This window comes from Macrosteles quadrilineatus, unplaced genomic scaffold (genome assembly GCF_028750875.1).
Source record: "Macrosteles quadrilineatus isolate MER2022 unplaced genomic scaffold, UCM_ALF_1.0 Scaffold_3__2_contigs__length_128488019, whole genome shotgun sequence".
NCBI classification, from domain to species: domain Eukaryota; kingdom Metazoa; phylum Arthropoda; class Insecta; order Hemiptera; family Cicadellidae; genus Macrosteles; species Macrosteles quadrilineatus.
The window spans coordinates 56,434,278-56,458,720 of NW_026542596.1; the positions used below are offsets into that span (position 1 = coordinate 56,434,278).

The window sequence follows — 24,443 nt, forward strand, 5'->3', positions numbered from 1 at the left end:
TATAAGTAACTAAATGTAAAAAGGTCAATAGATTTATTTACTAATGCTGGTTTTAAAGATTAAAATTATAATAACTCAAATTTACCTCTTCGAGAAGTGCATTACGGTAGTTTTGACCAGGAAAATATTACAGTAGTTGGAATCTGATATTAACATCCAAAAAGTAAAGTATAAAAATGAGAAAGGTAATTTAACATTAAAATGCAACTGTAGCCTACAACAAAAAAACATTGGGCTACATTTTTCACCCTTACAATCGGTTAAAGTATTTAAGTATAAAAAAAACAGTAACTATAAAAAAACGAGTATTAAAGTATAACAACAGGAGGGGAAATTTGACATTTAAATTCAACCGTGCAACATAAAATGGCTGAAATGTAGGCCTAAACATAAGTAATAAGTAAACATCGCATTCAGCTGATTTAAGTGAAAACAGAATAATATAATAAGTAGGGAAGACATGCCTTAAATATACAATGTAGATAATATAATTAGAAATTAGTAGCCTACTTCTGGACAGGCCTAGACAATTATCCATACCGTGGTTAAAAGTGTACTTCTATAAGCCCAGGTTTACTTATCAATGGTTGTAACTGGACGTATGTATAGTCCGTGGCTTGGCAATCAAATAACAGTATTTGTATAGGATGGGCTACTGTTATCAACATTTGAAATAACTGAATTGTTACCAAATTACTGTTTTACAAAATGCAGATTCCTTTTTCAGCCGAGCCATTAAAATGAGGATTTGCCGAACAATTATTAATATTACAGAATAGTATATAATGATATACAACTTTTCACATTCCATAATTATATGTTAGTTTTGCTATGGTCAAAGGTACAAATCCAAATGTTCTCTTTTCTTCTGGTCAGTATGTAATAATTTGCTAGAATCATTGACTTTATATAAAGTCAAAGCTAGAATACTGTAGATGGTTTGTTAAGTTAAGACCATATGCAAGCATTTTTGAAATCGTTTCCCCGTTTAACCTTAACCAACTATTCCATTCCAAAAGTTAAAAAATTATATGGTGCAACACAAATAAACAACCCGATCGCCTACCTATAACCTACACTATACCTTCCTAATCTAACCTTACTTCAAAACACTTAATGTAGTCACGAATACTCATAAACCCCGACCTACTTCCCCACATGCCTAAATCAGTGTTCAATCTGCGTTTTATCAATAAGTGTAATAACTTACTGTACCGTCGACGTAATTAAACATAATATAACCTATGAGGTATTATCGGATTAAATACCGATTTCGATGCGGTTCGATATATCGCTTATTAAATCCTGATTTCTAACATTGGCTGTTTCTAATCAGCTGGCAACACAAATAGGTTCCCAAGAAAGTAGTCACCGGTCCGTATCCCTCCGCTCCTTGTTTATGCTCCGCGTATTGAGAAAGTAGTTCAGTATATTTTCTCGATTTTCAGTGAATTCCGTGCCTTAAAAAAATGTTTTAACGGCATTTTCTTGTTTATTAAAATCATAGGAATGGTTTAAAATCGTTTAAAAGAAAAGTATAGAAAGTTCAGAAATACCTTATGATTCTCTTGTTTACATTTTTCTTGTAAACAAAAAAACTGTCATAGCTACTTTAGTCCCATAAGCCCAATGTTAAAAATTTTAAATTTTAAGTTCGTTTTAAATTGCATTAGCATTATCTAATTGAAATTTGTTTGTTTACAAACCATCTGATTATTAGTCTAAGTAGTCTTGTTAAGTTTGGCTGAAATGTGTTCAGCCGTTATTGAGTGATGGTGTTATATTGTTTGCATTGAAGTTGATCCCAAAGAGCTTCGCTCGCTTCGCTCGCTCCGCTCAATAAATACACAGGCCACAAAACATGTAACATGTAACGTTAACAATGTAAAGCTTAAACAATCACTATGGTTTGCTCAAAAAAACTTTCACTAAATGTGGTGCAGTACCAAAGTTATTAATTATCCCTTAGTTTTTTTCAGTTTTCGAAAATCAAAGTTATTTCCCATTAATAGCATTATTTGTAAGCAAAATTTAATGTTAATATTAATGACAGTTTGAAGAAACCACATTTATCCTAACAAAGGTTTCTTATTTAAAAGATTACGTAATCTCTAAACGATAATCGGTACATATATCTAGCAAATATTCGGAGGAATACTTCTTAAGTAGGAAAAGTACCGATATCGTTAACGAAATGTAAGTACTGTAAGAAATCAGAAAGATCTACCAAGATCGCAGCAACATCCACGATCACCCACCACAGTTGTGATTTTTTACTTCACAGAGGATACGCGTCCGGTAACCAGACGTGGATTAGGCGTCCGGTAGTGACGTCACCGGGTTGTGGGGTCCCGGAACGCCATTACCACAACGATACGATGTTCGGTCAGCGTTGTTCGTGGTGTAGTGGATGGAGTGCTCGGCTGATATCCTAGAGGTCCCTGGTTCGAAACCCATCGGTTTCTTTAAATTTTTGTCACAGATTTTGCTTTGAATGTAATTTCTTCTTAACTGTACATCTTTTGTTAGAATTTTTGGCATTTATAATTTTATGTTATGAAGATAATTGAACCTTCATTTGATTTTTTAATTATCAGCAAGTTTGGTTGGTTAGGTTAGGTTATGACAGTAACTGCCGGACGCCTAATCCACGTCCGGTTACCGGACGCGTATCCTCTGCGTTTTTACTTTGAACTTAACACAACTGTCCTTGAAGCGCCGTCAATGAGTGGAAACCTTTTTTGTAAGCTATTGGTGACTATGATTAAAAAAATGTAAGTTTCCCAGCACTAATACAACACTGATTCACAGTATTTTCCCCGGTTATCAAAACTCAAGAACAATCGTCGCACTTGCGATTAATTAAACCGGTTAAGTAAGGCACAACGTTTTTAATCTCACTTGGTTTGGATATGCTAACAAAGCTTGATCGGAAATGGTTGCGGTATTTGTAAACAACTTTTAATGTAAACATATCAGTGACAGCTAGAAGTGAAAACTAATCCAAACAGCTGATCGTTATTTTATAAAAGTAATAGTAAACATTGTGATAAAATTTGACAAAAATCGAACAAAATTGGGTTTTTGATGGTTCGTTATTTTGTTTTCAAAGAAGCGAGGCCATGTTTTTATAGCCAAAGACACTCTCGCCAATCCAGTGAATACAGAAAAATAATTGGAATCTTGATCTGTACTCTAGTTTTCAAGGAGTAGGCCGCGTAAAATGACACTTTGGTGTTACAGACGCAACCACAGAATGGACAAACAGACAAACAAACAGACATACAGACAGAAATTGAGATAAGACTCGTTTCGGCTTTCTTAGGCTATGAAACGAAAAAATAACCAAAAACTGCATGATTCTAAGCAATGTACAGACAAAACTGTAATTTTATTTATATCTATATATATAACTAGCAGAGTACCCGTCCTTCGTACGGGGTTGGCATATAAGTATCAAATGCTTATAGCAGTTATGAGTGAGGACATGGTTTAAGAAATTTCGGTTCTTTTTGAAGTTTGTTCGCTACGCTCACTCACCTTTAGGTAGGAGCTCGTTCGCTGCGCTCACTTTCCTTCAGGTTAGCTCGTTCGCTACGCTCACTTGCCTTCAGGTTAGCTCGTTCGCTACGCTCACTCGCCTCCAGGTTGAAGTTCGTTCGCTACGCTCACTCACCTTTTGCTGTTGTCATAAATGTAAAAGAAATAATAGTGCTAGTGCTGCACCCTGTTGGTAATCCTTGTAACTTTTAATGCTATTGAACATCATAGAACAGAACCAACTTGTTTAATTGAAACAGCTGTTGAGATTCATTAATTCCATTTCTCATAAGGTTAACATGGGAAACTCCAGAGCCACTGGGGCGGAGCCCCGAAGGATTTTTGGGATAAAAATATGCCTATATGTTAATCGGGAATGTGAGCTATCATCATGCCAAATTTCAGCCCGATCCGACCAGTAGTTTTTGAGATTAGCTCATACAAACACACACACAGACACCACCTCTTCTTTATAATAGTATAGATATAGTAGTCCAGGCGCTAAACGGGTTGAGTATGCACTGAAAGTCTGACAAAATTTGACTTTTGATTATTGTTGGGGACATCTAGTAGATGAAAAAAAATCGATGATGTCGCATTTCTAGGGTGGTCACAACTCGGGGGGAGGGGGGAAGTTGCGCGGGTCATCGGTTTACGTTTCCGCGTCTAACTCACAAACGGTTAATGATAGAAAGGTGAATTAAGCGTCTATCTACGCCTAGATATATTTTCCTTCAAAAAGGTTATTACAACCTTTCTTCTATCTCTTATACTTTAAGCGCTAATCAACATTTATTGCAAAAAATCAAATTTAAAAATACTTTAAAATGAAATATCGGAAATATTGCGCTTGTTTAGGGCATGTTACAAACCATTTATGGTTAGAAAAACTAACAAGTAGTACAACAGCACCAAGTTTAAAGAAATCTGTGCAAAAACAACAGAGCTACGTTGATTTCAGTAAGAGTAAACGTGGAAAATTCGTAGTAGTATCGAGGCGCGCATGGATGGTACGTAGCCCACAGTCAATATAGGTTTGATGTTGTAAGTAACTATGGGAAAGCTGATTTTTTCTATGCTGTTAGACCATGTTGAGATGATCATTTTCCCGAAATTCAACACTCCTCCCCCCTTGTGTTTTCCTTTTAACACCCCTTTTTAGATAAATTTACAGCCTCTTAGCAGTTAAGCTATGACTTTAAAACGGGTAAGGATAATAATGCAATCTTTAATTAATCATTTTGCGTTACGATAATCTACAAAAAGAATTATGAGATAAATAAATATTTAAAAAGAATTATTATGGATTTCTGAAGAAGAAGAAGAAGAAAATTTGTTCATTGTAATAAAATATCAATACAGTGTTTTTTTTTTTATTTAAATGCAAAGAACAATGGTCGAAGACCGTCTGTTTTGTGTTAGACACACTGATTTTAAAATATTTTAAAACAGTTGAAAAATATTCCATTAATCACATACAATTATTCAAAAAATAAACTGATTTCAACTACAGAATATACACGAATAGCACTTATACCCCTACCTTGTTGCCAATTAGGTAGTATACTTTAATTTAGGATGAATCTAATTTAAGCTGGTAGTAGAAGTGAGATAAATTAAAAGACAAAGTAGACCAAAGATGCATTTATTTTACGGGTGTCAAATTTCTCAAAATACACTTTCCAAATGAAATTAAATATCCAGATGTTACTTCCAAAAATTATACTAAATAATAAAATAGTGGAAAGATCTTACTTTAAACAGAGACACTGGTTTAATGGTCAGAACAGGCACTAGCAGATACCATGCAAACTAGAAGTGGTGCAAAAAGCCACTGGACCAATCATAAGAAGGTGAACAAGAAGTGGTAGTACCAAGAAGTGGTTGATTTCTGTCTGAAAACATCACACAAACCCAATAAAAACTATTCTCTATAAATTCTTATAGCTTAAGCTTAATTCACTCAGGTTTGTACTTGGAATTAACTTAATTTCATCTTCAGGTTTAAATGTAAAATAACCCATTTGTCGATCCATATTTAGGTTTAACTTGCTTGCACACATAAAAGGGTATCCTAAAATCATGTCAAAATATTTTAACTCAACCACTAAAAATGTTTGTTTCCAGGTAAATGATTTTATCTTAATCAAAGTTTCACATTGCTTATTTATGTTCAAAGGTTCATTGTTTGCAGCAACTATGGTTCCCTGCCAAGTATTTTCACTCATAATTAATTTATTTCCCAATAATCTGTTGTATAAATCCAAGCTTATAAAGTTTTGACTAGCTCCAGTGTCTAACAAAGCTCCCACACTTAATTTGTTTCCTAAATCCACAGAAATACAGGGTAAATGTGTTACAGTTTTAGCTTTTACTTTCTTTAATCCAGGTGAATTTATTTTATTAAAATCCTTAACAACTCTTCTCAGTTCAGACTTAAAATTGGGACTATGAGAACTATATACAGGTTTATTATTTCCGAATTCTTTCTTGCCGTCCGGAAAAACAGATTTGTAGTCTAGGCTACGTGTTTTTCCTGGCTTAACTAGTTTTTTGGATCTGGTCTGTAACAATTACGAGCAATATGACCTACTCTTTGACATTTGAAACAAACAGGCCTCTCATTGTTACGATTTGAGTAGTGACTTTTAGGTCGTTGAACTCCTGGGTTAGGTTTATCCATCCTAGGCTTATCATCATGAGCCGTGACTTGTACGCCAAGCGTCCCACCAATGTCACGCCTCAGTGTTTTTGTATAGTGCGAGTGCTGGCCTTGCGCCGGAACTCGTTCAGTTTGGGTCTGGCAGCAGTCCTGCAGACCCCGGGGCTATTTTTCCGCTGCCGAGCACATTTTCGGCAGAAGGCGAGCGACTGTCAATTTAACCTGTCAAACTTTGTTGTTTTCTGAAGGCAATATATTTTACTTCAGACAATTGCTTTATTTTCTACGCCAGCGAATTTTGAACATGGTTTAAGTGTTTTGCCAGTCGTCAGATGAGGTCCCAGATGTGAGGCTTCACCAGCAGCTGTCCTCGGAGAGGCTCGCCCGGAGGGACACTCCTTCTTCTGCCTCCTTGGGCTGCCAACGGCCCAGCTTCTCCGGGGACCACTATGCCTCCATCTTCCAGTATGGACCACTAAGCCACCCACCGCCTGCCACCGTCAAGGAATCTTGTGCCACTTTTCCGCAAGTTATACTGTAGAATATTTAAATTATGAACATTTTTAAAGGACTGTTTTTTAAAGGGGCCCCAAAATGATTGATTATCCATTCTAGTATTTCATAGGAACTGTTATTTATTTGATTGTTATTTATTTTTATAGTATCCAAATTTTTATTTATTGCTTGTTAATTTATTTAAAGTTTAATATAACCGTACAATCCTATTTAATTATTGTTAGGCCTAACATCCACAGTTACCACTAAATTTGTAAGTTCAGGAGGGTAAAGTTTTGAGAAAGCTTAAAGTATTTAAATATTTTTGATAAAATAATTCTTTGGATGGCTGCTTTGTTGTTTATTGTTGATTGTTTTTATTGTTGAATTTTGAGATTAATTATAGGCTTTGTTGACAACTGTTTGTTTTGTTTTTGATATTCACCCACGGCCTTTCACTTTTGTTAGGGATGTGGGGCGGCCACTCGCACTGTCACTATGGGGGGCATGCTTCCAATAGTTGTTCGTCTGGGGGCGGTGCGAGGGGTCGGCTCAGATGGTAGCAGAGCGTGGTTTTTTGTGCTCTTTCCACGAAAGGCCGTGGTTGGATTTGATTTTTGGGTGATGCTGGTCTGGCAGTCTTAGGAATTTTTTGAAGAAATGTTGTCGTGGTGGGGTAAGCACACTGTTGTAGTTTTTTATTAGGAGCTCGCCCTTGGCCGAGTCACCGGGTGGAATCTGGTTAATGACTTGCATCCTTTGGGAGCAAGAGTGTCAAAAGCATGGCCAATCCCAAAATTGAAACTGTGTGTGTGTGTTTACCTCGTCACACAAATGTTAGGTGTTGTCGTTTAGTGTATGTATGTATGTGTGTGTGTGTGTGTTTACCTCATCACACAAATGTTAGGTGTTGTTGTTTAGTGTATGTATGTTGTGTGTATGTGGTGAGTGTAAGTCCGTGTTTTGTTTTGGTGGCTTAGGCGGTGTGTATGGGCAGGTTCTTCTGTTTGGGACCTCATCTGACTGTAGGCATTTCAGTCCAGAGTCTTTAGTTAGTTAAGTTTGTGAATTGTTTGTTGTAAAATTTGTTTGTGTGTGTTTTGAAGGTAGGCCGACTGACTGAGAGCAATATGGGTTTGTTTGCTCCACTGCCCAATCCCATTGCTGGGGTTTTGAGCGACATTCGCCCGGTTGATGGTTCAGAGGTGGAACCTTTGTTAGAGTTTTTGGGAAAGGTGTTGCACCTGAAGGAGTTCCCAGGCATGGAGGACTCAGTAGTGTTGGAACTGCTGGTTCCACTCTGCCTGAGACCTCTTGGTGACAAATTGTTAGATTGTTTGAAACGGGGAGTAAATTTTGACAATTTTCACAGTGAAGTGCTTGAGCTCTTTGTCCCCTTCAGGGTCATGGAGAGATTGAAGGTTGAGAGAGTGTTTCGACCTCAAAAATTGGATGAAACTCTCAGTCAGTATGTGGGTGACATTTGTGGCGTGTGGCGTGTCCTACGGCTGGACATCCCTGAACCCCAACTGGTGGACATTGTCTTGCAGGGATTGAAGCCTGAGGAGCGGTCCAGACTGATTTTTGCTCCAAAGCCTTCTTCTTTTGCAGACCTGGATAGGTTGGTCATCCTTTCACGGAGCGTTCAAGACGCTGATTGTCAAAGGGAGCACGTTGCGGGGCATCTTCCCCGGACTGGTCCCCATCCCGCTGTAGCATCCGTGTGTCGAAGTCCTGAAACACCGCAGAGACAGAGGCATCCTATTGTTTGCTTTGGCTGTGGTCAAACAGGTCACATGAGACGAGAGTGTCGTCAGAGGGTTAATCTTGGGACTTTGTCCAAAACCCTGAGTAGCTCACAAGGGGAAAGTTTGCCTAAACCGCCCTGTGAGAAAGCTGTTTTGGAGAAAGTCAGTAAGACTTTGGTTTCTGTGAGTACTGCCCCTTCTGGGAGTGCTGGTTTTGGGGAGCCTCTGTCGCGGGGTATGAGGGAGCTTGCATGCATGGGAGTGAAAGCGGCGCGCTCAACTTGCCCACGACTCAACATCTTCTTAGGTAAAACGGTGCAGAAGGCCCTGGTGGATTCTGGGTCAGCCCGTTGTCTCATTTCCCTTTCCCTGTTTGAAAATCTAAAATCTTCTGGGCTAATCAAGCAAGTTGAGCGAAGTACCCACATCTGCTGGACTGCATCAAAATCCCCACTTCCTATCATCTATGAAGCCCGTTTGAAATTCAAAATTGAACATTTTTCTTGGGTGTGGAGTTTTTGGGTAGCCAAGGACCTTTGCATTCCCGTCATTTTGGGAGCGGATTTCATCAAGCATTGTGGCCTGATTTTGGATTTAGGCAGAGGCCAGTGCTTCTTTCGTTTCGCAAGACGGGTGCTCATTCCTTTTGCGGATGAAATTGTGGATGGTGCAGCTGTGGTAGAGCCTGAGACACCCAGCAAACCAAAAGTTGATCCTTTAGGGCATCTGACTCCTGGTGAGGCTGAAGCTATCAGAACATTGTGTTCTCGTTTTCCTGAGGTGCTGACGCCAAAGCTTGGAGTCACCAATCTTTTGGAGTACGAAATCCGTTTGACTGACACCCGTCCAGTTCGTTCTCATCCTTACAAACTTGCTCCACCCAAGATGGAGACACTCCGTGGAATCATCAATGAGCTTCTTGAAAATGGGGTAATTGAGCCTTCTCGCTCAAGTTACGCAAGTCCAGCTTTTCTAGTTCCAAAGCCAAATGGCAAGTCTCGAATGGTTCTAGATTATCGCAAGTTGAATGCTCAGATTGAAATTGACTCTGTCCCTCTCCCTGATTTGCACTCTGCGTTCGATTGGTTCGGTAAGGCCAAGTATTTTTCCGTCTTTGATTTGAACCAGGCTTACCATCAGATTCCTTTGAAACCTGAATCTCGGCCTCTCACTGCCTTCTGCGTTCCGTGGAACTTGTACCAGTTCACACGTGTACCCATGGGCCTAGCTGTGGGAGCCCAGACCCTCACCAGACTTCTGGACTCCATCTTTCATGACGTCAAGTTCAAATTTGTGTTCAACTATCTTGACGATCTTTTGGTGTACAGTGAGAGCTTTGAAGACCATCTGGTTCATCTTGAGGAAGTCATGAATAGGTTGCTTAGGGCTGGCCTTACCGTAAATCCCGAGAAAGTTAGTTTTGCTCAGGCTGAGATTTCTTTCCTAGGTCATCTAGTATCATCTCGAGGTGTCTGTATCGATCCGGCTAGAACCCAGGCTATCAGGGAGTTTCCTCCTCCCAGAGATGTCAAAGGCATTGCCCGTTTCATTGGAATGGTGGGTTTCTACCGGCGCTTCATCCCCAATGTGGCTGAGTTGGCGGCTCCTCTCAATGAGCTTCGGAAGAAGGGCGCCAAGTTTGTTTGGGGTGAAGCACAACAGATGTCTTTTGATCTTCTGAAAGAAGCTATCATGCAACCTCCGGTCTTGGCGATGCCAGATTTCAGTCAAAGGTTTGTTTTGCAAACCGATGCTTCCTCCGTCGCCATTGCGGCTGTGTTGTCTCAAGAGGTAGATGGTGTTAGGCAGCCAATTGCGTATGCCTCACGCACTTTGAACCCATGCGAAAAGAAAAGCTCTTCTGTGTATGAGTTAGAGTGTTTGGCTGTCGTGTTTGGAGTGAATAAGTTCAGACGTTTTTTGGAACACAAGGAGTTTTTGCTGGAAACCGACAACCAAGCACTCTCGTGGCTCCTTGCACATCCTCGCCAGCTTGGGAAAATTGGTCGTTGGGTTGTCCAGATATCTTCCCTCAAATTCCAAGTGCAACATGTTCGAGGCACGCAGAATGTGATTGCTGACACTTTATCAAGGATGTATCACTCACCTGACGACCAAGCTTCTGATCAGGAGGAGCACACTGGGTGTGCCGTGCTCCTGGAGTTTCCCCTTGCATTTTCTGAGTTCATCCCACATCAGTTAAAAGATCCCGAGCTGGCTAAGATCATTGGTGAGCTTCAAAATGGGGGAGCCCACCCCCCATATTTTCTGTCCCAGGGTGCCCTTTGTTGTCGAGACCGACAGCGAGGTAAACCCAAGATCGTGCTGCCTAGTCTTCTTGTACCCATGGTCTTTGCGTACTTTCACTCTTCCCCTGTGGGTGGGCACTTAGGGATTCACAAGACCATTGCGAAGGTTAGGAACATGTTCATCTGGAAGGGTATGGACAGGGACATTGCGGCACGAGTACGTTCTTGTCAAACATGCTCGCTAAGCAAGCCTGCTCAGAATACCAAGTATGGGTTGTTGTCATCTGAGGTGGCGGAGAGACCTTTGGAGAAGGTTTTCATAGACTATGTAGGGCCTCTCCCACGTAGCAAGTCAGGAAACAAATTCTTGCTTGTTTGTGTGGATGCCTTCTCCAAGTTTTGTTGGCTTTTTCCTTTGAGGAACGCCACTGCACAGCTCACCGTGCAGGCACTTCGTACCCATTTGTTCCAACACTTTGGAATACCCGCCACCATTGTTTCCGACAACGGAACTCAGTTCGTGTCTCACCTTTTCAAAAGAATGTGCTTTGGGCACGGTATCCGCCATGTGACCACTTCTCCTTACTATCCACAGCCTTCCCATGCTGAGAGGTTCAACAGAAATCTTCGATCCGCTCTCATAGCTTTTCATGCTGACAAGCAGACCACCTGGGATCAGGAACTTCCTTGGATTCAATTTGCTTTCAATACTGCACACCATGAGAGTCACAAGGCGGTCCCTTTCGAGCTGTTGTTGGGCTATCCACCCAATAATCCCTTGGCAAATGTGTGGAAAATTGGCGACCTTCTGCCACCCCCTGGTGCTGCCAATGTCAAGGCAACTTGGCAGGCGGCTAGGAGGAACTTGATCCGAGCTAGGGAATTGGTCCGGAGGAAGCACAATCGAGGTCGGTTGGACAATCCTTTCCAGGTGGGTGATTTGGTTTTCTGTAAGGCTCATCCGGTCAGTTCGGCCGTGGACAAGAGAGCCGCTAAGTTGTCTCATCGGTGGTCAGGTCCCCACCGCATCTTGAAGTTCTTGACTCCTGTCTCCGTGCGGCTAGGAAATCCGCAGACTGGAGAAGTTTTCCGGAGGGCTCACATTTCTCATCTGAAGCCTTTCCGGGGAACAATTCCGTAGGTCATCTTTCATTACTCTTGTGTCTGAGTGGGAAGTGCACTGGGCCAGAGAGCTTGATCACCTCTTCTGTCCCTTGTGCGCTGCTGAAGATTTTTCCCTAGTAAATTTTCCAGCACTGGCCAGTGCAAACCCTGGGGGTGAGTAGTCCCTCCAGTTGAAAGACTTTTGGCGTTCCCCACTTCAGACACTTGAGTTGATCTGTGGTGTTGAGATCTTCTAGAATTGGGAGAGGTTGTTTTTCTTTTTTTTTGGAGAGGAAGTCCTCCTTTGGGGGGGGAGGTTGAGCCGTGACTTGTACGCCAAGCGTCCCACCAATGTCACGCCTCAGTGTTTTTGTATAGTGCGAGTGCTGGCCTTGCGCCGGAACTCGTTCAGTTTGGGTCTGGCAGCAGTCCTGCAGACCCCGGGGCTATTTTTCCGCTGCCGAGCACATTTTCGGCAGAAGGCGAGCGACTGTCAATTTAACCTGTCAAACTTTGTTGTTTTCTGAAGGCAATATATTTTACTTCAGACAATTGCTTTATTTTCTACGCCAGCGAATTTTGAACATGGTTTAAGTGTTTTGCCAGTCGTCAGATGAGGTCCCAGATGTGAGGCTTCACCAGCAGCTGTCCTCGGAGAGGCTCGCCCGGAGGGACACTCCTTCTTCTGCCTCCTTGGGCTGCCAACGGCCCAGCTTCTCCGGGGACCACTATGCCTCCATCTTCCAGTATGGACCACTAAGCCACCCACCGCCTGCCACCGTCAAGGAATCTTGTGCCACTTTTCCGCAAGTTATACTGTAGAATATTTAAATTATGAACATTTTTAAAGGACTGTTTTTTAAAGGGGCCCCAAAATGATTGATTATCCATTCTAGTATTTCATAGGAACTGTTATTTATTTGATTGTTATTTATTTTTATAGTATCCAAATTTTTATTTATTGCTTGTTAATTTATTTAAAGTTTAATATAACCGTACAATCCTATTTAATTATTGTTAGGCCTAACATCCACAGTTACCACTAAATTTGTAAGTTCAGGAGGGTAAAGTTTTGAGAAAGCTTAAAGTATTTAAATATTTTTGATAAAATAATTCTTTGGATGGCTGCTTTGTTGTTTATTGTTGATTGTTTTTATTGTTGAATTTTGAGATTAATTATAGGCTTTGTTGACAACTGTTTGTTTTGTTTTTGATATTCACCCACGGCCTTTCACTTTTGTTAGGGATGTGGGGCGGCCACTCGCACTGTCACTATGGGGGGCATGCTTCCAATAGTTGTTCGTCTGGGGGCGGTGCGAGGGGTCGGCTCAATCAGTTGATAGATAAGGCTTGCTAACACTACTATTACTAACTGGAAAACTTTGATTTCTGAGGTAATCATTGTATGTTACATTATTTAAACTTATACAAAGATGATCTAAGTCTAAAAATGTTTCAGGGTTCTTCTCAAATATTAGTTTGTTGCGCAAATCAGGATGTATTCCATTCTTAATAAAACTAACAAGTTGACTCTCAGTTAAATCACACTTTAATACCTGGTGGTTTATTTTTATTTCATGCACATATATAGACAAAGGTTCAAGGTGTTTTTGAGGTCGAAAAATTAAATCTTGTTTCAGCTTTTCCCTTAAGGTGATTGCCAAAAATGTAGTGATTATATTAGCATGCAACAAATCAATTGATTTTGATTCCCTTTTGAATTCTAATATTTTATTCACTAATGGTGCTGTAGAATAAATTGGTAGAATCTCATACAAATCTTGCTCAGATAAAGAAGTTTCATTACGGACAGTAACTAGGTTTCTCAAAAACTGCAACAATGTGTTTGTTTCTAAACCATTACACACAGGAAAATTTTTTAAATAAATTTCCAATGGGTTTGACAACTTTGTAAAAAGGCTACTAGGACTTAGGCTACTATTTACAACTGTACATGAGTTTGGTTGATTATTTATGACTTGACCCGGCACATTTTGTTGAAAACAATCCATTTCTACTTTTTGAGGTGTTGATGAAGTGAAGTTTTCAGTTGGTGGAACTACAGATTTAGACTGGTTTAATTTGTCCCCAATTATTTCATGCTCAACTATAGAGTTATTCAGCTCCTCTTCAAAATCCCCCATTTCCTGGTCTGAGAAGGTATGCATTGTTTTAAATTGCTCAAAACTATTTAAGATTTGCTGATTTAATTTGTCTAAACTAACTTTCTTATCTGGATCCAGCTTACATTGTAATAGATTAGTAGTCCGGTTTTGTACATGCACTAGTTTAGCCTTGATTTTAGCTATTTTGAGTTTAGTCACATTTTCCCTACACTGTTCAATTAGAGAATCAATTTGTTCACACTTTTCCCCAATTATAGTTATTTCCCCAGATAAAGTGTATGAACCTTTTAAATTTGTTAAATCGGTATTCTGGTTAATACAAGATCTTAAAGTTTTTCTTAAAGAGTCTACATCACTATCACTCGTTTCTTCCCCTCTTATTCTTATCTCGTACAGAAGTTCTTCTTTGTTTAGATAATTTAAATTGTATTTTGACATGTTGAAAATTTTCAGCCTCTATTTATTTGCTGTAGTTCTTCTAACATAGGCATAATCCTCAATAATCATGTAGGCCTATGTATTTCTCACTTTTACCAGCTTCTAATTTTAAATGATTCATTAGCAGAGTGGCGCACTTGTATACCCCTACCTTGTTGCCAATTAGGTAGTATACTTTAATTTAGGATGAATCTAATTTAAGCTGGTAGTAGAAGTGAGATAAATTAAAAGACAAAGTAGACCAAAGATGCATTTATTTTACGGGTGTCAAATTTCTCAAAATACACTTTCCAAATGAAATTAAATATCCAGATGTTACTTCCAAAAATTATACTAAATAATAAAATAGTGGAAAGATCTTACTTTAAACAGAGACACTGGTTTAATGGTCAGAACAGGCACTAGCAGATACCATGCAAACTAGAAGTGGTGCAAAAAGCCACTGGACCAATCATAAGAAGGTGAACAAGAAGTGGTAGTACCAAGAAGTGGTTGATTTCTGTCTGAAAACATCACACAAACCCAATAAAAACTATTCTCTATAAATTCTAATAATTAAAAGTAGATTTAAGATCTTTACAACTTCTTGTGAAAATGCGCTTCTCCTAGAACAAAACTCAACAGGTCTGTATAAACTTTACTTGTTTTCTTTTCTTGTGAAATGCATTAAAATTGATTTGAAAACTATTCATTCCTTTTCATCTTTTTCCAAAAGTGATTTCTACAAAGCTACATACAATAAATCAGCTAAAATCTTATTACTAAACAATATTAAAACTACTTACAATTTTCTACAGCAACCACAACTTAGATGACCATATTTCCAGTGAACTTAAAACTGACAAAGTTGAACCTGGTTATCACTAACCACTACCAACCCTACAAAACTAAAACTTCTAAACTGCTGGTCACTCTTTCTTAATCTTTCTAGCCAATGATTAAATAATATTGATTTTGTTTTGTTATTTCAAATAAAAACTAACTACCATCGGTACACACTACATACTAATACAGATCAGATAACAATTGAATGAATAATACAATTTAAATGTAGCCTACTGAGAATCTGAATTTTTCCTACAAACAGATTCATAAAACAAACCTGTTACTTTTATAATTACTTTGATAGATACTTAACAAACAATATTTTATAAATTTTTTAAATTACATAGATTTTACCCATTTTTGTATTGATATCTCAATTCTTAAATTTAATAATTATACTCCATTATCAATTCCCACCCTTTACTCCACGCCTCTTTAAGATAATTTCCAAGTGCCCGCCAATCTTTGCCATTTAAAAATTCAAAAAAACTCATATTCATTTAAATATAACTTGTTGGACCAAAATTGACGTATCTTTTTTTTAAAATTGGACATTCTGCGATAAAAGGGTACACGTTTCATCCCGGTTGAGATTACATAGTGAACATACATAAATTTTATTTTCCATATAGAGTTAACTTTTTATTCGACGACCCCCTTTATTTGTAAAAAATGTTTTTAGGGATGATTACGAATAAAAAAATATATCCACCATTTTCCAATATGGCCACCAACTTTGTTATTTCTTATGGAATACGCTGTATTTTAGTATTCTTTTAGAATTTAAAAGCTATTTTTTTCTTAGTGACATTTTTTCTCTAAACCTACCCCATTTAGGAGTTACAGCCTGTTATATCTAAAAGAAAGGCTTGTGGTGTACATTCGGCATCCTGTAGCTCATAAACGAGTAAGTTGAGAGAGAAAGTGCAAAGAATAAATAAGTCACATATAAGTCCTCGTTAAAAAAATTATATATAATACGTTAAAAAATACGGATTTTGTTGTTTTGAAAATGGTCACCATTTTCAAAAATGGTAGCTTACTTTGATATTGGGACAATTTATTTTATGGTTTTTTTATGTAGATGTGATTTGAAAACTTGTTTATTCTTTGTATTTTCGGTCTTAAACTTACTCGTTTATGAGCTACAGGATGCAGGATGTACTCACAAACCATTTCTTCTTCGATGTAACTCCTAAACAAGTAGCTTTAGAGAAAAATGTCAAGAATAAAAAGGTTTAAAAATTGAGTGTTTACATTCTAAAACAATCATAAAATACAGGGTATTCTATAGGACTAACAAAGTTGTCATCCATATTGGAAAATGGCGAACATATTTTTAAAATTCGAAACCACTAAAAACACATCTTAAAATAAAGGGTAGTGTCCCATAAGAAGTTAACTCTATATCTCATAATAAACAAGTTATCTATTGGTTCACTTTAGGTGAGACACCCTGTATAATAAAATGAGGCTCTGGCGTACAGCAGCAAATGCACGATATTCATTCATATGTATCCACTATAGTCTGTATATGTACTGAATGAGCTACATAATGTTAATATAATCTATATAAAGCGGCAAATTCAAATACAAAAACCATAATATACGTATTTTTTTTCATTGTTGCGGTGCACAAAAAAGCCAGAGTCCTGTAAAATCAATTTACTGTACTATCTATAACCACTATATGCAAACAAACTGTTAATAACTATGTATCATTTTAAAATGTAAACTATGCACCCCTAATTTTGTATCAAACATTTTGTTGTGCGATAAAAAATCTACCAAGAAAAGTTTCATAAATTAATCCATAAAAATTACTTTTTTATGTTTATGATATTTTTTAACTATGAATATTTAGGATACCGTGGTAAATACACTTTTTGTAGAATATCGTAACGCAAAATGATTAATTAAAGATTGCGTTACTATCCTTACCCGTTTTAAAGTTATAGCTTAATTTCTAAGAGACTGTAAATTTATCTAAAAGGGGGGGGTAGAGGAAAGCACAAACGGGTAGGAGTGGGGACTTTTTGGAAAATGATCATCTCAACATGTTCTAACAGCATAGAAAAATTCAGCTTTCCCATAGTTACTTACAACATCAAACCTATATTGACTGTGGGCTACGTACCATCCATGCGCGCCTCGATACTACTACGAATTTTCCACGTTTACTCTTACTGAAATCAACGTAGCTCTGTTGTTTTTGCACAGATTTCTTTAAACTTGGTGCTGTTGTACTACTTGTTAGTTTTTCTAACCATAAATAGTTTGTAACATGCCCTAAACAAGCGCAATATTTCCGATATTTCATTTTAAAGTATTTTTAAATTTTATTTTTTGCAATAAATGTTGATTAGCGCCAAAAGTATAAGAGATAGAAGAATGGTTGTAATAACCTTTTTGAAGGACAATATATCTAGGCGTAGATAGACGCTTAATTCACCTTTCTATCATTAACCGTTTGTGAGTTAGACGCGGAAACGTAAACCGATGACCCGCGCAACTTCCCCCCTCCCCTCCGAGTTGTGACCACCCTAGAAATGCGACATCATCGATTTTTTTCATCTAATATATGTCCCCAACAATAATCAAAAGTCAAATTTTGTCAGACTTTCAGTGCATACTCAACCCGTTTAGCGCCTGGACTATAGAGATGTTTGATCTTTCAAGAATACTAAGAAGGATTGTGGTTCGATACTAAGTGTCTGAAGCTGAAGAGCAACAAAAGAATAATTAAGCAGGAGAAAATAAATTGGTCAAGATGAAATCAATTTTAGTTTCAAAGGAGTTCTGATGCGAACTTTGTAAAAAAAATTAAGGAGAAAATATATCTTCGATATTTTTGTTACGAAAGTTCTATATGCCAAATAACACGTCCTAAGATGTAACTGTTTACTGTTTTTGATCAATATTAAATCACATATATTACACTACTAATGTCACATGTATGCTTATATGTAATGTAGACATACAAGCATGTGTTATATGCTTGTATGTTTTAATGTAGAGTTTGCAGCCCAGTTGGAATTGGATGGAGATTAAGTGACAAAAAGTATGGTTTGGCTGCAACCTAACTGATTGACATGTGGCGGAAGCTATAAGAGTATGATTTATCTATGCTATACTTTATTTTCACATTAGGAATATTATAAAACACATAAGGATTACATTCTAGCAAAAAAATTATATGAAGTGTGCTTCTCTAAAACAAATATTTTTAATATTCGAGGGCGGTTTTTATGTAAGGACCGTTTTCGCGTATATATCCGTTGTAACGAGGTTCCTTACTTCTTACTATTTCGGCATCGGATATATTTCTTGCAATAAAAAACGTAAAACTGACTTTATCTCTCATGCGGTGAAAATTCTATACTTAAAAAGCAAAGCGTACATGTCAGGATATATAGTCATTGATGTTAGCTACAGACATTGATTATAAAAGCTACTAGAGCTGCGAATTGTGTTTCATTTACAAATAAATGATGCCAGTAGGTGGCGAGGGGCCTCTTTACAAGTAAATTACAGATTTCTACGCAGAAACGGCCCTTACTTAAAGACCCCGCTTATCGATACATACGTGATCAGCTCATAGGTAGATCATGAGAAGCTCATAAGAAGCCAAATCAAACTGCTGTAGCTGTGTAATCTTAGAAACAACACGTTTATACCTGATGTAAATGGTATCACCTTATAACAATAGATAGTTTGTAAACATAGTGTGTCGTAAAATTAAATGACTAGTGTATTTCAACATACTCCTTCATAATGTTGCTCAATCTTGGATGTATCCAACAACTCGTCTGGATATCCAATGTTATCCTGGATCTTGAGAACCTTGTAGAGAGCTTGAGACCTGAAAATGCACATCAAAATCAAATCTTATTTTAAATTTGGATGGGAAGTTTTGCAAGTAAATTATTCTGAACGTGTCTTTTTACAATAATAGTTCCTCAAAAGATTTAAGCGAGGGATGGATATGTATTGATTGAAAACAGAATGACATTTGCATGCATTTTTTACGTTATTATCAACAAAGTCTGGAAACTCCAGTTTTTAAAGGATATTGTTGCATGGCATTTCAGGTTTATTTTTACTAGGAATACCCATAGTGGAGATTAGCAACGTGTATACATACAATGGACCACTAGTTCGGCCGCTTAGAAAGCGACCTCCTCCAGCATTGGTTTAGCATTAGCACGCAGGTCGTTTTCTAAGCGGCCGAACTATAATGGTCTATAGTCTGTGATATAACTCAAAAGATACAATGTAAAGTTCGGCCGCTTAGAAAGCGACCTCCTCCAGCATTGGTTTAGCATTAGCGCGCAGGTCGTTTTCTAAGCGGCCGAACTATAATAAGAATGCAAACAGTTAACCATTGTGCTTTAAAACTTTGGCATTTTTTCTTATTGATTTCTCATCAGTAAAATACAACTAAGGAACTCGCCTTGTTACGTTGTCCATCCAGTCCACTTCTTGAAGTACTTTGTACATTTCCTGCCTTATCTTCTCTGCCATATCGAAAGCTTCCTTTCTCGACGTTTTGTCAAAAAACCTCTTTACATACAGTGAAGCCAGTGCTATTTTAAGGCTGAAAGCATAATATTGCGAAACTGGTCATGCTTGAGTAGAGTTGAAGAACTAAACATATTTGCATATTTAAACATGTATCCAAACAATATATGCAGTTCCTTTGGAACACCCATTGGAAATGCTGGTTGCTAGTGGCGTTTTGATTTTTTTACACCAACCCCTATTTGGGGGTTGGTGATGAAATTGAAAATAATTTTAAAAAGTGCGTGACATCACCCTGGCCACGCGAACTGAAGGGTGTTTGGAGATTTACAGCCATGAAAAAAATAAAAGTGGTGGAATATAAAATTCCTGAATTAATTTTAAAATATCTTGCCATAAACTTTTAAAAATCGTAGTATTAAAGTCGGACTTTTGGCAATAATTTCCTTTTTTAAAGTCCCTTTTAATAATCTGCTACTAGATAAGGGTTGCCGGTTTAAAATTTTGGGCTTTCCTCAGCAACTCCTATTTAAGAGGGGAGGATTTCAAAATACTACCAAAACGTACTTTACATTACCCTCTTAACGTTTATGGAAGCTAGTTTGAATACATGCAGTGGTTCAAAAATTAACTAGGGGGAGCATTATAAGAATCTATAGTCTTCGAAATTTGCATCTTTAAGTATCGTCAACCACAGCCAGTACTAAGGAATTTAAATATCACCATTTTCAAATAATGTGAGGTTAAATTAAATATATGTATATTTTCTTTCGCGTATCCTAGACCGTTGGCATTAAAAACTGCCTTATTTTAGAGGAATGGTTTAGTTGAAATCCAAACCAATCATGAGTTTAGGGTAAGCCGAATACCAAACCCCTAAACAGCCTCTGGAAGGGTTCAAGCAAATTCAGTAAAAATTTGCAATATTGTTTAAAGGCATTTACTCAAAATACTTACTTTCCGTCAGCCACGCCTACACACTCCTTCCATCTAGGATCCCTGGCCGTGGTACCATCAGTGGTTCTCCTGAACTCCTGGTTTCTGTTCCTCATCTCATCTGTAAGGAATTCTGACAAGCGTCGTGCAACATGCCAAACCATGTAGTTGGCCAACACTCTACGTGACAATGGAATATCTTCGTTAGTTATCTTTGCTTTCCAGACGGAAACGTCAAAGAAGTGCATATAAGGTGGAGTTATGGAAGAATGTAGACTGGAGTAGAATGATCTGTGTTTCTTTGCTGTTAACGATCTCAAATAATGAAATGAAATGAAATGAAAAATGATTTATTTAGTCAGGCAAAGTTAGGGCCAAATGGCCCTCTCTTACACTTAACCTGTTTATACAAATCTAAACATATACTATACAATACAAAATACTATAATCTATTTACAATATTTAATGTAAAAAGAAACAATAAACTTTTAAAACATACCACCTTACATAAACACCCACACACACACGCACACCTACACACGCACACAACACACACACACGCACACCTGTCAGTGATCAACCAAGCGCTCGCCTAGGATATACCAACCATGGCCATACGTCCAGAAAACAGATTTTTTAGTGCTGTAACAAACCGGGGACGGCTATCAAGGGTTTTTATGGCTAGAGGGAGATCATTCCAAAGGCTACAAGCAGAAACAACAAACGATCTGTCATAAACTGCCGTTCTATGATGAGGCATACGCAAAGTTACTGAAGCAGAACGTGAGTTTCTTAGACTTTCTTCAGCTACAAATTTAAAGTCGTTTAACAAATATTTTGGAAATTTTATTTTTAATATTGAATAGGTTATCATAAGAATTTTTATTGATCTTAGGTCACATAGTTTTAGTAATTTAGAATCAATATAAAAAGGAATGAAGCGCTCATTACGTCTCAGATCATAAACAAATCTTAAACAGTAGTTCTGAGTGCGTTGGAGAGCATCAGCGAGATTTACAGTCATGTCATTGATCACAGTGTTAGCCTACAGTAAGTGAAGTGAGGGAAAACAAGTGATTTTACTAGGTGTAACTTTATAAGTAAAGGTAAAAAATTCTTTAACTTCTATAGTGAGTGGATTAATGCAAACACCTTCTTACGTATGTCTACTACTGCATCTCCCCAAGTGTCGAGTTTATAGTAAGTCCTAGATTTTTCACTTTGTCATAGTAAAGTAAAGCTGTCCCATTTATAGTTACTGAGTTCACTGTGTCTTGGTCAATTGAGTTTCGTAAACGTGAATGACAAATTATTATTGGTGTTGTTTTTGTATGATTTAGTCTATGTCCATGTTTATCAGTCCAGGTAATGATTTTCTCGATGTCTTCGTTGATTTTTAGAACACTGTCATTGATATATTTTGCTGAGAAATGCGTATAAATCTGTAAGTCGTCGGCATACATGTGGTATTTACAGTGTGTGAGGACTGAACTCAGGTCATTTATGTATATTACAAACAGCAGAGGGCCAAGGATTGACCCCTGAGGCACGCCACAAGTAACTGTCTCCCAGTCAGATCGTACGTCATCAACCACAACACATTGCCGCCTGCCTGATAGGATCCCAGCCAGTCCAATACACCATTTGAAAACCCTATGGCCCTTAACTTTTCCATAAGAAGATTATGATTTACGCAGTCAAAAGCTTTCGAAAAATCAAATAGTGTTAGAATTGTACCATGCCGACGTTCCATTGCTTGTCTAATGTCGTCCGTCTCACGTAATAGTGCTGTTTCTGTGCTGTAAGCCGTTCGAAAACCAGACTGAAAGCTGCAAAGTATGTTGTTGTCAGTCAGAAATTCCGTCATTTGGCAGTGCACAATTCTTTCAAGGCCTTTTGATAATGCGGGCCATATACTGATCGGCCTGAAATCCTGGCAAGATGCCGGGGCTGGGATCTTATTTAATGGACGAATAAGGGCAGACTTCCAAGAAATAGGGAAAACGCTTTGCCTTAGAGATGTGTTGAAAATGCATGTGACAGTTGGGAGTATAGCAAAGAGAATGTCTTTTATAAAACGAATTGGAATGCCATCCGATCCGACTGCGTTGCTAAGAATCCGACGAATTGCGTTAAGAACATCTGACTGCACTACAGGTCTGAAAGTAAACTTAGGATGCCCTTAGGATCAGGGAGGTTTCTGATTTCGTTGATGTAATTTACAACATGTTGTTGGTCGATACTTTGACCATATGAAGAGAAGAAAGCGTTTAATTCATTGAGAGGGACATTTACTCTCTGTGGTTCAGACTGCTTCCCAAACCCAAGACTTTTTACATTGCGCCATAAAACCCTAGAGGATTGGTTTTTATTTTCAAAAAGCATACGAATGTGTCTTAATTTTGAATTTATCAAAAGCTGTTTCACTCTATTTCGAAGATAACAATATTGTTCCATTTCTGTTTGGTTTTGAGAACGTTTAGCTTTCCTAAAAATACAATCAAGTCTAGCCATTAATCTGCGGATTTCTGGGGTTATCCATGGTGCCGGACGTGTTTTAGTCAAACGTTTGGTTACTGTTGGAGCATGTTTGTCAAAAAGATTAATAATTGTAGTGTTTAACTCATTCACCATTTCATCAACTGATGGTAAGTTTTCTATTAAGTGCCATAGTGTTTCATAAATGTCTGCCATAAAGTCAACTACATTAATGTTCTTAAAATCTCTGTATTTTTGAAATTTAGTCTTGGGTTTAGGAGCCTTAACTGAAAACACACAAAATATGAGATCATGCTTGGATACTGCTGGAACTGGAAGTTACCCATGATGCATAATGTCGCATAATGATGCGTAATGCAGCATCCGACACCACTATCAAGTCTAGGAGAGTGTCAGACTCGGCAGCATGATGTGTAGGGTCGAGTGGAAGTATATCTAAGTTGCAAGAGTTAAACAATGTAGTCAGTTGTCTGTATTCATAGTTTTGATTTGTTGAGAGTAGGTCAGTATTGAAATCCCCCATGATCAAGGCATGAAACAAAGAGTTTAATAGTGCATTTTCAAAATCCAAAAAATTTCCTGCTCTAGGTGGGCGGTAACACACACACAATTACAGATCGTCAGCCCCAGCTAGACCAATTTCTATAATAAGGAATTCTGGTTTTGCCGAGTACTCAGAAAGTGAGGAGTTAATAACTTTAAAATTGATTCCCTCCCTGATATAAACTGCAACGCCTCCACCCTGTTTGCCGGTTCTATCATTTCGCTGCAGAATATAGCCAGGGAGGTTCACCTCATGAGATGAAATACTCGGCTTCAACCAAGATTCCGAAACAGCTATCAAATCAAAATCCCTGTATTTAAATATCTCCCTAACCTCATCAATATGGGAGCGCAGTGACTGGGCGTTGATGTGTGCCGCCTTTAGTTTCTTGGGGTAAGGAGATAAGGAGCGAGATAGATAGCCGGCAGTTGATAGTTAATTAAATTTTCTCAAAATGTATAGCCTCAAATAACTTCTTGGTCAGCATTATACGTCTTATTTAATTTACAGAAAGCAAATAAAAGAAACGTCTTATAACACTTAAAACATACATTTACGATTAAATATAGGCTACATAAAAGATGGTGATTGATTTCGATTGGACACTCTCCAATCATCATCAGACCCAATAGGCGAATGACCCATTCGCCCCATAACTTCATTCGCCTATTGGGTCTGATGATGATTGTAGGGTCCAATAGAAAATTATCACCACTTATCATCCATCTGTTCTATGAAAATACAATAAAACAATTT

At 38.0% G+C, this 24,443-nt stretch overlaps 1 protein-coding gene across 1 annotated transcript in view; it reads right to left on the reverse strand.

The window, feature by feature from the left end:
• LOC128988853 (neprilysin-2-like) overlaps positions 1-24,443 on the reverse strand; it is a 44,578-nt gene that overhangs the window by 5,758 nt on the left and 14,377 nt on the right. The window contains exons 8-10 of the mRNA XM_054410567.1: positions 20,666-20,824; positions 19,641-19,784; positions 18,953-19,049 (exon numbers count right to left, since the gene is read on the reverse strand). Of these exons, the coding sequence (XP_054266542.1) occupies positions 18,953-19,049; positions 19,641-19,784; positions 20,666-20,824 (400 nt within the window). The remainder of the gene's footprint in view (positions 1-18,952; positions 19,050-19,640; positions 19,785-20,665; positions 20,825-24,443) is intronic.